Below are 18757 nucleotides of genomic sequence, written 5' to 3'. Positions count from 1 at the left end.
TATAGCAAAAATTTACAGTGTGATGTAACTGAAATTATTTTCAATGTATAATTTCAGTTACATCACACTAAATCTTTGCTATAAATTCTGCGTCTTAGGATTGAGTCCTCCACTATCACCTGATGAAGGAGTGACACTCCGAAAGCTAGTGTGCTTCCAATTAAACCTGTTGGACTATAACCTGGTGTTGTGTGATTTTTAACTTTGTACACCGCAGTCCAACACCGGCATCTCCAAATCATATGCAAATGTAGCAATGTTTATTAATGTGTGTAAAAATATTTACTTCTGAAGAGTACAACAGAGGGTATTATGTGATAATATTGATCACCTTAAAAAGAAAAGATGCCAAAGGCATTTTGATATTCTGACTTCTGCACAATCAATCAGTCTGAGTGTCCAGGTATTGAAGCCTTTGTTGAGAACTACAACAGAAACTGGGTGTGAAGGCACAGGACAACAGTGGATTTAAATGCCAGAGTTGGAATGGACATAAACCTCTGGAAAGGCATGATTAGAAAAGGTGCAGAGAATGCAAACATCAATGGAGTCCTTCTCCTGTTGAAGTGCAAGGGAACATGGTCTGGTCATAACCAAATATCCTATTTAACTCGATAGACAAACACAAGACCTTATGGCAACACCCTCGCTTCAGACACTGGCACATTCCTGAATACATCATTGTCCAAGCGGGGGACCGTAAGGATGTTTAAATTATCCACACCATGACAGAAGCTGATGAGTATAGGATGAATCTTCGCTTGGTCTCATCTACTATCTTTATCGGCCTGGCCCAATAACAACAGAAGAGGCACTGTCACAGAAAATTTCAATAGTGGCAGATGCAAGGACTCTGCGATAAAAGGCCTACACAGTCAATGCATCACAGTCAATCTGATGATGGTCAAGGCTTAGAAACCCCAGAATATCGACAATGACTGGTCAGCATTTAAATCCATCACAAACAGCACATGCAAGGAGATTTTGGATTTCTGTACTGGGACAGGTTTGACAAGAACGATCAGGAGATCCAGGAATTATTAAATCACAAGCACAAAGCATTCTGAACTGGAAACATCACCAATACTCAAGTTAAACAAAGCAGGCTACAGACAAATGAAGGCCTGTGAGAAAAAAAACTTTGACCTCAAAAACATGTGGTAGGTAGAAAGAATACAGCAAATTTCCAACGACCATGACAGGCAAGGATGTTTCAGCACAGTGAAGACCATTCTTATGGCTTAAGCACACAAGGACCTACCCCACTAAGTACTAATAACGGAGTGGCACCCATTAAGAGTAGACAGGCAGTAAGCACTTGTTGGAAGGGACATTGAAGATCTCAACTAATATCAATCCTTGACTCGAGTGCTCTCAAATGCATGCTATAGCATGCTATCCACCAACATTTCATCATAACCTCAGCCGTACATGAAATTGCAAAGACCAAGGTTCTGAAAAAGGGTCACTGGACCTGAAATGTTAACTCTGATTTCTCTCCATAGACGCTTCCAGATCTGCTGAGTTTATCCAGCAATTTTTGTTTTGGCTTTTGTTTTGATTTATAACATCCACAGTTCTTTTGTTTTGTTATAACGTTGCAAAGGGCATTTGATAGCTGAAAGACTAGAAGATTGTATATGCAGATGGATATTAAAAAGCACTCTTGGTACAAATATGCAGCCTTATTCACCTCATCCGGAAGGTGCCAAGTATTCCCATGAGATTTCCAAAACATCATAATTGTGAACATCTTCAAGAAAGGAGATGAGACTGATTGCAATAACTACCGATGGATATCTCTGTTGTCTGCCACACAGGTCATTGCAAAAATGCTGTTAAATCACCTCCTTCATTGACTGAAGAGCTCCGACCAGAGTCAGTATGCAGAAAGTGTCCATTGAAAGCGACAGTGGACATGATCTTCAAAGCAAAACAAAGTCAAAGAATATGCATAAAGGAGTAGTAGCAACCTTTGGCCTTTGATTGTCAACCAGGAGGGACTGTGGAGTGTCCTCCGCAAATCTGGTTGCCTGCAAAAAAAAATCATTATTCTCCATCTGCTGCACGAATCACCAAGAATCCATCACAGAATCAACACACTCTGTAGACTGAAGTAAGGCTTTGTTATTGCATAAAGTTCTTCTCCATTTCTTTCCTGCAATGCTCCACCACAAAACTTCCTGCTAATATGAAGCTAACTTACAGGACAAGTGGGAAACTGTTCAAACTATGTCACTTCCAATCCAGAATCAAGACCACTCCAAACTCTGTTGTTAAGATGAAGTAGGATGACACTGAGGCCAAACTCCAAATTTTAATTGATGCATTAAAAGAGACATTTAAGGGAATGGGTCATGGGTTAAACAACTGGAAGTTAGAGGTCTTCTACCAGCAGATCCCATCACACGCATTACCCACAACTAATCATTTCTCAAAAGAGAGCAACTGTACAATTTGGATCAACTCCTGTACCTTGGAAGCCTACTCTCAACAATACAGTTACCAATAATGGAATTTAACATTGCCTCCAGTATGCCAGTGGAGCCTTTGGCCATCTTAGAAAAAGAATGTTTGATGGCCACAAGCTTTTAACCTGGCACCAAGATCATGGTGTACAAGGCAGCAGTGTTACATGCCTTTCTGTATGCAGAGACATAGACAATATGCACCAGATACCTCAAATCCCTATAGAAATATCAACAGCAAAACCTCCACAAAGTCCTGCAAGTCCAGTGTAGAATACATGCTATAATATCAGTGTTCTCATATTAACATATCCAGCATCTAGGCACTAGTCATGTTCAATTTGTGTTCAGCAGGTATCCTCACCAAGTTATGGAAAGGACAAGACTTCCCAAAATGGAGAAAAATCATCCAGCCAGGTGCCAACTGTTTTGAGTGCTCAAAGAGGCTCAGGATGCAGGCCAAGTGGAAACAGAAGGAGCATGTGAAGATCTGAGCATCCCATCTAACCACTTCAGAAACATCATCTATCTCACCTGTAGCAGGATTTATAGGTCCAGAATTGGACTAATCAGTCATCTTGAGACCTACCACTCTGGAGTAGAAGAAAGTCATCTTCCATCCTGAGGGGCTGCCTAAAGAGAAGACAATATTGGAGGTTGCCAGTTTGAACATAAGAATGTAAGGAACAGAAGAGGTAGACCACAGAGCTTGCTAGGATTTGCCATTCAGTGGCTGACCTTCAACCTCAACTCCACTTTCCTGCCTGCTCCCCATATGTCTCTCAATTCTTTCAGAGACCAAGAATGTGTCTATCTTAACCTTAAGTATATCCAACAATGATCAACCCTCTAGGGTGGAAAATATTAAAGACTTACAAACCTTTGAGTGAAAGAAATGTCTCTTTATCTCACTCCTAAATTCATCCTGAGACCTTCCCTCATATTCTAGATTCCTCAATGAGGGAAACAACATCTCAAACCCATTCAGAATTTTGTGTTTCAATGAAATAGCCCATAATTAACAACTTTCAGGTAGTTCTCAGCTAAATTTCTTTTTTTGGCTATTGAGAATGAGAACACAAGGGAAGGCTTGAGAATACCTCTCAGTCATCTACGATAAGAAATGGTTTTATTTCTTATTTTCTTACCAACCTGACTCCTTGGTTTGTAGGACTGAAAGACAAAGTACAACTTAAATTTTAAAACTAGCCAAGTCAGAAAAATAATTTACCTACAGCCTGATTTTATAGAACATAGAACATAACAGTACAGTACTGGCCCTTTGGCCCTCAATGTTGCACCACCCCATGATACCAATCTGAAGCCCATCTAACCTACACTATTCCATTCTCATCCAATGACCACTTAAATGCCCTTAAAGTTGGCGAGTCTGCTACTGTTGCAGGAAGTGCGTTCCATGCCCCTACTACTCTGAGTAAAGAGACTACCTCTGATGTCTGTCCTATATCTATCACCCCTCAATTTAAACCTATGTCCCTCCTGCTAGCCATCGCCATCTGAGGAAAAAGGATCTCACTGTCCACCCTATCTAACCCTCTGATTATCTTATATATCTCAATTAAGTCGCCTCTCAACCTTCTTCTCTCTAACGAAAACAGTCTCAAGTCCCTCACCCTTTCCTCATAAGACCTTCCCCCCATACCAGGCACCATCCTAGTAAATCTCCTCTGAACCCTTTCCAAAACTTCCACATCCTTCCTATAATGCAGTGACCAGACCTGTACGTAATGCTCCATGTGTGGCCACACCAGAGTTTGTACTGCTCCAGCATGACTTCGTGGTTCTGCAACTCAATCGCTTTACCAAAAAAAGCTAACACCTATGCCTTCTTAACAACCCTGTCAACTTGAGTGGCAACTTTCAAGGATCAATGTACCTGGACACCAAGATCTCTCTGCTCATCTATACTACCAAGAATCTTACCATTAGCCCAGTACTCGGCACTCCCGTTACTCTTCCCAAGTGAATCAACTCACACTTTTCTGCATTACATTCCATTTGCCATCTCTCAGCCCAGCTCTATAACTTATCTATGTCTCTCTGTAACCTACAACATCCTTCGTCACGATCCACAACTCTACCGACTTTCGTGTCATCCGCAAATTTACTAACCCATCCTTCCATGCCCCCATCCGTCATTTATGTTATTAAAATAACATAAGAAATATATAACAGTTCAAAGGACAACTCAAAGCAAACTACATCTTACTTTGTTATACTCTTAACTGATGAAATTCCAATTAAAAATGTACAATGCAAACTTTATCATTTACCATTAATAAAACTTTCATATGGATACAGATTGTGTTTCTTAGTTACTGCAGTGAATTCCTGTTATTCATTGATGGATAGGCATATAATAAAAAGTATCCAGTGAATGTATTTGAACAAGCTGACCCTGTATATGTAATAGCTTCGCAGCAAGCAGCTTCAGGTAGTAACTTGGACGATCCCGTATTATGAAAGACACAGAGATACTCATACCACACTATCTGGAGTAGTGAGCTGGACACCACGGCCTGCCATTCACAGATTTGTCATAGAAGTTAAAGATTTATAAAAAGCATGCAAAGATCTCTCAATTTAGCTGTCGACTCAGGTTGACAGATAGCGTGGATCAGATTTGTGTATGTAACGAGAATTATTATTTATTATAAGTAATTAAACTTGAATCATAAATCACTGGCATATAACACCACTAATTAAAACTCTAATCCCCTTCTATATCCACATGCACACAGGAAAAACATAGTTTATGGATGGAGAGAGCACTGGGAAAGTAGTTCAGTGGCTCCTGTTCACAGAGTCTGTTGAGAGGATTCTTGTGCTAGTCAGAAAGCTGCTTTTCAATCAACATTCTCCAGATGCTTTCATTGGTTTGCAAGAAGCACAGGTAGCGGGTTCACTTGTAAGAAGTTTTTCAACATATGAATTAAAAGATACAGCTTACAGCAACTTAAGAAAAGATCAACTGTTTTTCTTCAGGTATAAAATGGTATGCTGCAGACATTGGAGAGAGAGAGAGCCCAGTGGCCTCTTCACATTTTGTTCCCAGCATCAAGCTGTACAGTTACCAGAGAACCAATCATAAGGCTGTTAAGCAGGCACAAGGTCATTGTCATCAATAACTGGACACTAACCAATTAGCTTCTATTGCCAACCAATAGTCCATCTACGCATAATTTCTTTGGTTCCACTTTCTCTGCAAATACTACTGTAACCCACAGCTGTAAGAACAATTTTCACAATGAATTTCAAATTACTTGTGTTCAAACCATGCAGTAATCATTGGTTTTTAAAACAGTTATTTTCTTGTTACAGCTCACAAAAACACAAAAATAAAAAGATAAACATGTATGCTTTATGCATCAAATTTCTTAAATATGTTTTAATGCACTTCAGATGTATCAAATTAGTTTAAAGTGATGTTGTTGTTACACTGACAAAAAAGGCAGATATGGCTGTGCACAGTGAGATGCCACACCATATTAAGATGAACAACTTTATTTTGTGGCAGTATTGGTTGAGGAAGGAGTATTTGTCAAAATACTGAGAAAAGATTTTTAAAGCTCATCTGAATGTCTATTAGGCAGATTGGACTATGGCTTAATTTTGGATTCAAAGAGCAGCACTGCCTCAATAATGTGCTCAATGAATTCTATTGCATTCAACAGATCCCACATAACCCTCAGAGAAGACCACCAGTCTGGCTATTATCTATTTTTAGAGGCATCCACTTATGTAAAGATTTAGCATTTTAAAAAAAAAGAGCCATTTTCTTTTTAAATGCAGGGAGTAAGCTGAATAAAAAATACATTTTCCCAAGATGTTCTTCCTTTAACAGACACATTCAATTTCCTAGTTTAATAAAATTACAAGTAAATTACAAAGAACTCAGTACACGATTTGCTTACACAATGGACATTCTGTTGCTAGAATTCTTACCTAAGGAACCCACGTCTTGCAGTCACCTCAGCATGGCTGTCATTAACTACATCACCTAGAAAATATTTGGAGAGAATATGAAACTTGATGTCTAGGAAAAGTATAGTACAGATAAGTTTGTTTTTACATTAAAATGCTCAATTTTGAATGCTGCGATTAATTTCTGGACACACTATTATCAAGCCCAAGTCAAATGGCTGGAGGTAACTAATTTTTTCTGATTGGTTGGAGTTAAAGATTGCTTGGGATATGCAATGAGACTCAAAAACTGCATCCATCTAATTATTTCTGTAACCCAACCCATCTTTCATCACAATTTCAGAACATGATCTGCCATTCAGTTCATGACCTCCCATCTTTCATTGTGCTCCACTCCTATTTTTCTTATGCTGAGTCTTATTTTCCATTCTGCAAGTATAGGTTATGCTACTTGTAGCATCAGGCAACTCCTGCCAATTCCAGTGAAAAGACTGCTCTGAACTACTGCATTTATCCTTGGAGGTGTATGATTGGTCCATTTTTTGTACTCAGTGACCCTGCAGTCAGTGTGGAAGAAAGAATCACTGACAATAGGAAGTAAACTTTGTGGACTTGAAACTGCACTCTATCATTGATTCTCAAATTTTATAGCCAGATAGATGAATACACAGATTGCCTGAACCAAGACCAAGACCAAAGTATTCTCGAGGTTCAACATCTTAGTGAGTCTTTTGAAAAATAGGGGAGTACCTTGGTTGTAGTTCATCTCAGCTAACTACTGTAGAGAAGAGTTCAACAACATCTAACATTTCTTTAGAATATGAAAACTTAAGACAGAGATTCGCTCTCTTAGCACCTCCTTTCAGTCAATTTGGAACATTACAATTAGAAGGTAAAGAACAGAATGCTTCTTAATCCTTTGCCAGCTAGAACAACCCCCTGACATCAGAAGGAAAGAAAAAGAAGAAACTTTCATTGCCCAACCCAGTACTTGCTTAAATTCCACAACATCAATCACTCCTGCACCAGCCAAATGCCTCTGGCTTCTCAAATCTCAGTGCACAAAATTCAATGAAACAAATCTGTATACAGTCTCACCCCACCCTCTTTCAACAATCTCCTCTACCCTACCATTGTTCTCTGCTCCCAGTACTTTTCGCTTAGTGATAAATCTTCCAGTATTCAAGATGTGCTGAAACGTGTAAATTTTGGGATTTGGATTTCAAAATGGAATTGTTTGAAAAAAATGTCTCAGCAATCCAAGAAAAAAGAAAACATCAGTTAAGCATCACATTCTCCAGAAGGTTATTGAGATGTTTAATTATACCTGGTTACAATGTTAGAATTAACCTGTCAATCTGTAAATGCTTCACCTCAGTTTGATCTCTGGCTATCGCCATTTTCTCGATGGGTGGTGTGATTGGATCATTTTCATACGGTTGTTTGTTTACTGGTTTGGAAGGTAACTTTTGCAATGCAACTTAGATATTTCAAATATATTCAAGGCACTCACTAACTCAGACTAATATCCCAGTTTCTGATATGTGACTTAGAAAAATCATAAAGTCCGCCACAGTTCAAAAGGATATATTTATAGTTCACAAGTACATTTTTATAATGGACTGAGTTATGACTCTCATTGCTGCAATTCCTGGCTTCTCTCAATTATAATACATAAGAGATTGGTTCAATTGGGTCTGTATTCGCTAGAGTTTACAGGGATGAGAACAGATATTTCAAATGCTTAAAATTCTGATAGAACTTGATAGACAAGATGCAGATGTTTTCCCTCATTGGTGTATCTAAAACCAGGGAACACAGTCTCAGGATATAGGGTAGACCATTTAGGACTAAGAGAAGGAAACATTTCACTCAGAGGGTGGTGAACCTGTGAAACTCTCTACCACAGGTGGCTGTGGAAGCCAAGTTACTGAATATCTTCGATGAAGAAATAGTTAATTTTATAGATTTTAAAAGGCATCAAGGTGTATGGGGAGAAAACTGGAATTTGACACTTAGATCAAGGGTCTGAATGGTGGAGAAGGATCAAAGGGCTTAATGGCCTACTGCTGCTCCTAGTTTCTATTCCTGACAGACTACTAGAAATCTCATTCTTTCCATTTTAGATAATTACAGTTCAACCCATTGAAATAGCCCCTCTTCTGGCTTATTTAGAACATAGAATATTACAGCGCAGCACAGGCCCTTTTGCTGTCGATGTTGCACCAACCTGTGAAACCAATCTGAAGCCCACCTAACCTACACTATTCCATTCTCGTCCATATGCCTATCCGATGACTATTTAAATGCCCTTAAAGTTGTCGAGTCTACTACTGTTGCAGGCAGTGCGTTCCACGCTCCTACTACTCTCTGAGCGAAGAAACTACCTCTGACATCTGTCCTATATCTATCACCCCTCAATTTAAACCTATGTCCCCTCATACTAGCCATTGTCACCTGAGGATAAAGGCTCTCGCTGCCCACTCTCTGATTATCTTATATGTCTCAATTAATTCACTTTTCATTCTTCTTCTTTCTAACAAAAACAGCCGACAGTCTCTCAGCCTTTCCTTGTAAGATCTTCCCTCCATACCAGGCAACATTCTAGTAAATCTCCTCTAAACCCTTTCCAAAGCTTCCACATCCTTCCTAATAATGCGGTGACCAGAACTGTACGCAATACTCCATGTGTGGCCACACCAGAGTTTTGTGCAGCTGTAGCATGACTTCATGGTTCCGAAACTCAGTCCCTCTACCAGTAAAAGCTAACAAACTTTCTTAACAACCAGATCAACCTGGGTGGCAACTTTCAAGAATCTATGTACCTTGACACCAAGATCTCTCTGCTCATCTACACTACCAAGAATCTTACCATTAGCCCAGTACTCCACATTCCTGTTGGTCCTTCCAAGGTGAATCACCTCACACGTTTCCACGTTAAACTCCACATGCCACCTCTCAGCCCAGCTCTGCAACTTATCTATGTCCCTCTGCAACATCTTTCGTCACTATCCACAACTCTACTGACCATAGTGTCATCTGCAAATTTACGAACCCATTCTTCTATGCCCTCATCCATATAAAAATGACAAACAGAAGTGGACCCAAAACAGATCCTTGCAGTACACCACTAGTAACTGACCTCCAGAATTAATATTTTCCATCATCCACCACCCTCTGTCTTCTTTCAGCAAGCCAATTTCTGATCCAAACTGCTAAATAACCCTCAATCCCATGTCTCTGTATTTTGTTCAATAGCCTGCCATGGGGAACCTTATCAAATGCCTTACTGAAATCCATGTACACCACACTGACCACTTTCCCGTCATCCACATGTTTGGTCACCTTCTCAAAGAACTCAATAAGGTTTGAGGCATGACCTAGCCTTCACAAAACCGTGTTGACTATCCCTAATCAACTTATTCCTTTCTGGATGATTATAAATCCTCTCTCTTATAACCCTTTCCAACACTTTACCCACAACAGAAGGAAGGCTCACTGGTCTATAATTATCATGGTTATCTCTATTCTCCTTCTTGAACAAGGGAACAACATTCGAATTTAGTCCAACCTGAGTGTCAAATAGTGTTGTATCATCAGGATAAACCAACAAACTTTTGTCAGCATTCAAAGTCATCTTTCACACGGGAGTTGATGATCAGTCTCTCAGGGGGTCAGAGCAGAGTATAGGAGTTGGGACATCATATTGCAGCTGTACAGGTCATTGGTTAGGCCACGTTTAGAATATTCTGTTCAATTGTAGCTTCCCTTTTTTTGGAAATATGTTGTTAAACTTGAAAGGCTTCAGAAAAGATTTACAAGGATGTTGCCCAGATTACAGGGTTAAATGGAGAGGCTGAATAAGCTGGACTATTTTCCATGAAGTGTTGGAGGCTGAAGGGTGATCTTATAGAGAGGTTTATAAAATCAAGAGGGGCACTGATGCAGTGAATAGCCAAGGTCTTTTTCCTAGCTTGAAGGAGTCCAAAACTAAAGGGTGTAGGTTTAAGGTGAAAGTGGAAAATTTAAATAGGACTTGAGGAGCAACTTCTTCATGCAGAGGGTTGTGCATGTATGGAATGAGCTGCCAGAGAACATGGTGGAGGCAGGTACAATTATAGCATTTAAAAGGCATCTGGATGAGTATATAAATTGGAAACATTTAGAGGGATACCAGCCAAATGTTGGCAAATAGGACTAGGCCAATATAGGATATCTGTTCAGCGCAGATGAGTCAGACAGATGTATCTGTTTCCATGCTGTACAACTCTATTACTAATTCTTGCAACCTTCCAGTCATGAGAACTTGCAGTTTAGCCACTGATTTGGTTTCACTCTGTTGAATTGTAACACTGTTCATTTGTAATTGATCCTGTGAGCCAAGCGGTTTTCTCCACTATTCAACATGAAGTAACAGCCTTCAATATTTGAATCTTTCATTGTATCTTCTCCTAGTCAGAAACTGTGGGCGGCACGGTAGCACAGTGGTTAGCACTGCTGCCTCACAGCGTCAGAGACCCGGGTTCAATTCCCGCCTCAGGCGACTGACTGTGTGGAGTTTGCACGTTCTCCCCGTATCTGCGTGGGTTTCCTCCGGGTGCTCCGGTTTCCTCCCACAGTCCAAAGATGTGCAGGTTAGGTGAATTGGCCATGCTAAATTGCCCGTAGTGTTAGGTAAAAGGTAAATGTAGGGGTATGGGTGGGTTGCGCTTCGGGGGGGCGGTGTGGACTTGTTGGGCCGAAGTAATCTAATCTAATCTAATCTAATCTTGTCATAAATCTGATGAACTTGTTATCTGGTCATCATTATGGAGGCTGACCAGCAATAATTAACATTTACAGACCCTTCTTCATTTTCCTTCATCCTAATAACTTGTAAAATAGTTGTCAGTTTCAGATTATTTTATCAATTTGCATCATCATCTTTACAAAAGATGTTGGAAACCTGAAATAAACAGAGGAAATGTTTAAATTTTTTCTTGGTCTGTCAACTTCTGTGGGGGAAGAAAAACAAGTTAATGCTTTAGGTCAATAAGTTTTATCAGACCTAGGAACAGTTAGAGATGCAATTGGTTATAAGCAAGAACAGAGGTCAGGAAAGGCTGGAAGAGAGGGAAGAACAAAAGGGACCTTCAATTTTATTGATCCACTCCACTATTCAATATTTCTTTATTTATTATACAGTCATTTCATGACTAACTGATATTTATTAAGAGGATAGGAATTTTACTCTATGATAATTATTTTGCAATATCCATTTGTAACTATTCATTTCTTCTGAATGCCAAGTTCTTTGTTGAGCAATATGAACCCTATTGGGTTTAAATTTAATTTCACTATAACACAAACTTTGAGCTTCTGTCCCATGCTCAACCTAAAAATTTCAGGTCTGAAGAAGAGTTACTGGTCTCAAATGTTAACTGTGTTCTCTCCAGTTGCTGTCAGACATGCTGAGTTTCTCCAGCATTTTTGATAAATCCCTTTCAGTATCCTGTAGTTAATCATCACTTTTAAGAATTGGTCTGTTCTGTTTTATAACACTAGTGTACTTCCTTGTCTGTTACTGTGCCTGTTTTATAATTAAGTTTGAAAATAATATGAAAAACATACCAAAATAAAACTACTGGTTCTATTTTTATGTCACTTGTGTATCTGCTTGATTCAGTTGTGAACTTGTCACTTCTAAATACTGTTTGAAAATAGATATCTACAAAAATCAACTAAAGCACCTTGGGATGTCTTCTCATTTCACAGACATTATGCAAATAACTGCTATGTTTCATGGCTCAACTAAAGCAGTCATGTTTGCTGATCCAAATTGGCTGTAAGTCAAGCAATATTTTAATTTTAAAATTCTCAATCTTGTTTTCATTATTGATGGCAATTCATTTAATTGCCTGGGCCTCAAGCTGTACAATAACCTCCCTGTATCTCATTTCCTGCTTGAAGATATTCCTTAAAACCTACCTCTTTGACCAAGATTTCGGTTGTTTGATCGAATTCCCCTCATGTTCCTTGGTATCAAGCTTTGTTTGATAATGTTCCTAGAAAGTGCCTCGGGATGTTTCATTATGTTACAGGAATTTATAGAAACATAAAACATTGTGTAGTTTTTAAGTAATTTGTTATGCATTAATGGAAAGTGAAAAATCACTGTAAGCAAATGTAAAATCTGTCTTAGATTTGTAGTTTGAAACTTAAAACAAGAGCTGCAATCTCTTTGCTATTTCAAGCATCTATATAGGATATTGTTTGTAAAGAAAATTGTGACCATGACAGAATGCACATAAAGTGATATAGTTGTTTATTATTCCTTGCCATCCAAGGAGGCAAGAGAACATGGTGAGTATCCACATTGAGTTAACTGATTGACAGAGCTGGCTCAAGGGACTGACTGGCTTTCACTTAATCCTATCTTCCTCTGATTCTAACCATTTCCATGAGAGTAGAAGAGTGGAACTCTTTTAATTAGACCTGATTAGCATATAAATAAGAACATATTTTATTATCATTCAGCACATGTAAAGTCCAGCTATCGAATGGATAAAATCATTGATTTAATTTCAGGAGATACTGTGCTACAATAAATGTGAAAATGTATTTGTGGTAGTGTCCCTACCCCTGGACCAGGAGCCCCAGGTTCAAGTCCCACTTGCTCTAGATGTGTGTAATAACACTTCTGAACAGGTTGATTAGAACAATATATTAAATATAAAACATGTTGAAAACAGAACATAGCAAATGAAACTTATTTTCTAATGTGACAAACAACAATACTGTTTATGTACTGTTACAAAGGAGAAGTACCTTTATGTTACCAATTCACCATCATGAATACATTACCATTTTTGCTCATTTTCGTTTGTCCAATGCACTTTGATCCTGTTCCCATTGCAACAACTTCCAGGGTTACTGCAAGAAACATAGGTCCTTCATATAGCATCTCAGATTCTCATATTCATATTAAAATTTGTGCTTAACAAAACAAATTGACATTAATGCCAATCAATGCAAAATGATGGGCTATTTTACCAACGTTTTGAATGACACACAAGTGTCAATTCTGCAAGACAATTGAATGTGGCCCATATTAGCATTTTTCTCTCTCACCCATGAGACATTCTTTCCTCCTGCATGAAAATCTCTTCAGATGAGCCTAAGTCTATATCATGCTGCACTTTATTTTAATTAACCATGGGTGCAACGACTGTTCTTACTAAACAGCCCACTTTAGCACTTGAAGAAGGAATAGCAAATAGGAACAAGGAAACCTATCTAAATTATCCTCTTCCAAACTTAGAGGTCCAGTAGATTGGACTTGCTTGGATTAAAAAACTCAACACACACTGGTGTATCGGTACTGAAATTCATGAGCTTTACATCAAACAAGTCTTACGAAAATAAGATGCTTAAAGTAGTCAGCAATTTTCATTGGTTTCTTGGTCATTGACAGAGTCATAGAGATATACAGTAGAGAAGCCAGCATTTGGCACATATCCCTCTAACCCATTCCTATTCATATGCCCATCCAGATGCCTTTTAAGTGTTGAAATTGTACAGCAAAGGCAACAGCTGTGCAGGTTACAATTGGGTTAGATAAGAGTTTAGGTTTCTTTCACCATTTGAATCACAACACATGTGATCACTGCCCTTTTGTCCGTTTCCTCCTTTTTAAAGGGCCACTCTTTTGATCTTTTTCTCCCCAAAGTTCCAAAACAACACAACAGCTTATAAAATAGTAATTACTTCTAGAATTCAAGAAAATTATGCTCCAACACTGAAAACACCTCTAAAAAGGAGTAGCGCCTCAATTTTTTCCCCGACCTCATTTCGGATTTCCCAGAATCCTGTCCGAAAGGCTAAATGGAGCAGCAGTACACAACAAAATATTCTCAATAAAATTCATTTTGACAATTCCAACCTATTTTAAAACACGTGTTATAAAATAAATTAGGGGTGATGATGGATTAGTGGTATTATGACAAGATAATTAATCCAGAGATCCAGGAAATGTCCTGGGACTCGGGTTAAAATCCCACAACGGCAGATGAAATTTGAGTTCAACAAAAACCTGGGATTAAGAGTCTAATAAACTGCTTCTGATTGTCAGAAAAAAACCCAGCTGGTTCACTAATGTGCTTTAAGGAAGGAAATATGCCATCTTTACCTGGTCTGACCTACATGTAGGTCTGTGGCAATTTTACCTTTGGGAAGTGATCGCCTAGTAGTTATTTTCATTAGACTGTTAATCCAGAAACTCGGCTAATGCTCTGGGACTCAGGTTTGAATCCTGTCACAGCAGATGGTGGAATTTGAATTCAACAAAAACTGTAGTTAAGAATTTAATGCTGATCACCGCAGATTGTCCTTCAGGGAAGGAAATCTACTATCATAGCCTGGTATAGCCTACGTATGACACCAAACCCACAGCAATGTGGTCTACTGTCAATTGCCCATTGGGTAATTAGTGAAGGGCAATAAATACTGGCTTGTCCAGTGTTGATGTCCCATGAATGAATCAAAAAAAATTCCAACAGGCAAAAAGGATTATTAAACTGACCAGTGTCACAAAATCTACGACAGTGGTAGCTACAGGAGACTAAGATTTATCAGTAAGTTTGTGCTTAAGATACAAAAGGAAACAGTAGTAAACATTTTTCACAATTCATTAATGGGATAAGATGTCGCTAGCTAGGCCAGCATTTACTGCCCATCCCTCACTGCCCACAGTGCAATTAATCGAGTCAACTGTGGGTCTGGAGTCAGGTTGTTGTTTCTGCGAAGGTTGTTGTTTCTGCAAAAGTCACAAGGCTGAGTCATGGGCAGGGGGAGGGTTATATGTTAAGCTAGATATGCTTGCACAAACAATTACAAGTAGCTGCATCTTGCTTCTGCAAAAATCGCAAGGTGGGATCACGAGGGTGTAGACCAAGAAATAACTAACCGAAAAGGGAGATGGTCAACTGGTAGAGACAGATGTATTGACATGACAGTTACAATTGTCACGCACATAGGGAGTTAGTCTGAACAAGATAACCAAATAAGACCCAGTGTTGCATCAGCAAAAGTAATAAGACCCGGCTATCAAGGGTGGGGGGGTTGCACGTCAACAACAGGCCACAGACAGGTGTGGTAAGCCGATTAGATTAGCAGCTGCTCAGAGCAATACAACTATCAGATATGAAGTAAAAGGGGAGTACCGATAGACTCAACTGAACTGTATAAATTGTAATGTAACCTCCTGATCGATGTGCCTACTTTGTGGTCACCTGGCTTGCAAGACCGTATGAATAAAGACTGCTTCAGAATTTGACTCGGACTGAAATTATTGAACAGCAAGCTTCGTTTCTCACATGTACAAAGAAATAATTACAATTCAGAGCATTAACAAAATTGTGCCTTTGTATCCTTTTTTTAATCTTACTTATAAATGTTAAGCGATAGTTGGAACACATACAGTGAGACATCACTAAAACCAGGAACTTTCGGTCACCATTCCAAAAATAAAAAGCTTATTCAATATCTATTGGATAATAATATCACATATATCCTATTTTATATATATGTCAGACACATACCAAAAATATCATAAGTTTAAAATGCACACGTCAGTTGCAGGTACAGTAGGATTGGTGACAATAAATTTCCTGCTTTCTTACCAACATTTCTCTCGTTATTACAACATGGTTTTGCACCGGGTTTTTCTTCAACTTTTACCACAGCTGCAAGTAATGTCCATTCCCGTTTGGGGTCCGGCAGACCTGTCTTTGGTAGTTTGTTAGAATAGTGTTTATAACAAAGACTGGCAATTTCGTCAGCTGTCCACATTGTTGTAAATCTTTAAGGGGAACAAAAAGAAATTTAGTCCTACAAATGGAAAAGAAACATGACACATCAAACTGAATCACGCTTTATAAAGTGTACAAGCATTTTTCTTTACTCTGAACTGTGATAGTATTTCTATTGAAGGGAAAAATTAGAAGGAATTTTGGTCCATTTATCCAAGTTTCAGAGGAAAGCAAATTTCATTCAGCAGTCAAGAGATTTTGAACAAAGAGTCACATATGCATGTGCAAGAGTAAAATATAAAAGATTTAGAATAGAGGGTAAGGGAAATTTCTTCACACCAATTTACAATTTTGAGAAATACTATTCTGGAGTCTAAGGTACTGACTGAATCACTCAAAATTCAAGACTAGGTTAGATAGGTTGAAGGTAGAAAAGGACTTAAAGGGATATGGGAACAGGGCATTTAAGTATGATTAAACATATTTAAGGATAAACATTAATGGACTGATTGGGCAGATCTATGTATATCCAATAGAGAAATTTATATGTAGAAAAGTGTAGCGAGGGAGCTTGAGACATTAAGATCAAAGTAACTGCAAATGGCATGCAAAAAGCCAGAGTAAGTGAACAGAAGGATGCAGAAGAAGATACAAACTGCAAAGATACAGTGGGACAAGGTCAAGAATAAATAGTCATAGACTTATACATCACGGATGCAGACCCTTTGGTCCTACTGTCCTACTCGTCCAATCTGATCTAGTCTCATTTGCCAGCATTTGGTCCATATCCTTCTATATTCTTCCTATTCATATAGCATTCCAGATACCTTCAAATGTTGTAATTGTACCCGCCTACATCACATCCTCTGGCAATTCGTTCCATACTCCCACACCACCCTCCCATGAAGAAGTTACCCTTCAGGTCCTTTTTAAACGTTTTCCCTCTCATTTTAAATCTATGCACACTAGTTTGGCTAACTAATAGAAGACAAAGAGTGGGGATCAGGAGGGCAACATTATAACGAATGGAGTGCCACAAGGATCGCTGCTGAGGCAACGACCATTTACAATTTATATTAAATGAATAAGGCAAGTGAATATACTATAGCCAAGTTTGCAGATGACACAAAAATAGGTGGGAAGGCAAATGGTGAGGATAACTTGGGAGTTTGCAGGGGAATATGGACAGGGTATGTAAGTAGGCAATAATTTGACAGGTGGGATATAATCTAAGGGAAAATATACTGGCACTGGAGGCAGTCCAGGGTTCATGAGGCTGAGCCCGGGTACGAAGAAATTTTCTCATAAGGAAAGTCTGGAATTAAGAGTTTAAACATGAATGTGTCAGTTGTCATAACAACACATCTGGTTCATTAATGTCCGTTAGGGAGGGAAGGAAACTTCCAACCTTACTGGTTTGGCCTACATCTGATTCCGGACCCACAGCAATGTGGTTGATTCTTTACTGCCCTCTGGGCAATTTGTGCTTGGCAATAAATACTGGCCTCGCCAGTGATGCCTTCATTCCTGAATGAATTTAAAAAGAGGTTGAGTGTACTGCGCTTGCACTCACCGAATTTGGAAGAATGAGAGGTTACCACATTGCAACATACAAAATTCTTAGAGGATTCGGCAGGTAGATGCAGAAAGTTTGTTTCCTTTTATGGGAAAATGTGGAAGTAGTTTGCATAATCTGAAATTAGGGATGCTCCTTTAAAACAGAGATGATGAAGAATTTCTTCTCTTGAGGGTAGTGAATTTGTGGAATTCTTTATTATAGAGGGCTACAGAGGCTGGGTCTTAAATATATTCAAGGCTAAGACAGACAGATTTTTATTCAGTAATTAAATCAAGGGTTATGAAGAAAAGGCAAGAAAGTGGAATTCAAGATGATCAAATTAGCCATGATCTCATTAAATGGTAGAGATTCTGCTTTTAGGTCTAATGACCTTGGGACAAAGTAGTTCAAAAGTAGAGCGGCTGAGTAGAAGATAGAAATATGTTTCCTTGATAACAGATGGAGAGTTGAAAACTCAATTTTTCATCTGAAAGAACACCAAGGTCTCAAACTATGTAGGTCTGGGTAGATGGGTTATCTTGTTTACACTTAAGTACATTTTCTTCTCTTGATAACAGTTACAGAGGAATCTTCTTAAATCCTATTCTAAAATTCAGATTAACCCAAGAATGTTCAGTAACTGTTCCTGTACCCATGAAGCACAAACATATGCACAGACTAATTCAAATAAATTAAATGTCTGCACAGTAAAACTTCAACACCAAACCTTTTTATTTTTGTAATGTCTTTAATATAATAAGACATCCTAATGCACATCACAGAAATACTGACAAATAGCATTTGTAAGAAGTTACTGGGATCAAAAGCTTAATAAAAGAGGTATGTTTTCTGAACATCTTAAAGGAGAGGGAAGTAGAGAAGTGGAAAGGTTTAAGATCTTCAAGAGTTTAAGGACTAGGCAGGTCATAGAGTCAAATGGTAGAAGAAATGAAATCATAAAGTTTGAGAAGCCCAAAACAGAGATACACTGAAATCTC

General features: G+C 38.6%; 1 protein-coding gene across 5 annotated transcripts in view; it reads right to left on the bottom strand.

The window, feature by feature from the left end:
• The window catches only part of adat1 (adenosine deaminase tRNA specific 1), a 63999-nt gene that overhangs the window by 39645 nt on the left and 5597 nt on the right, over positions 1-18757 (bottom strand). For 4 of the 5 annotated variants that reach the window (XM_043706714.1, XM_043706715.1, XM_043706713.1 and 1 more), the window contains exons 2-4: positions 16073-16251; positions 13257-13325; positions 6435-6489 (exon numbers count right to left, since the gene is read on the bottom strand). In XM_043706714.1, coding sequence (XP_043562649.1) covers positions 6435-6489; positions 13257-13325; positions 16073-16241 — 293 coding nt within the window. In that variant the 5' untranslated portion in view covers positions 16242-16251. Of the gene's footprint in view, positions 1-5629; positions 5717-6434; positions 8615-13256; positions 13326-16072; positions 16252-18757 lie in introns of those variants that run through there. The other variant, XM_043706716.1, reaches the window with a different exon arrangement.

Source organism: Chiloscyllium plagiosum, chromosome 17 (genome assembly GCF_004010195.1).
Source record: "Chiloscyllium plagiosum isolate BGI_BamShark_2017 chromosome 17, ASM401019v2, whole genome shotgun sequence".
Classification (NCBI taxonomy): Eukaryota; Metazoa; Chordata; class Chondrichthyes; order Orectolobiformes; family Hemiscylliidae; genus Chiloscyllium; species Chiloscyllium plagiosum.
This window is presented reverse-complemented; position numbering and strand designations above follow the sequence as displayed.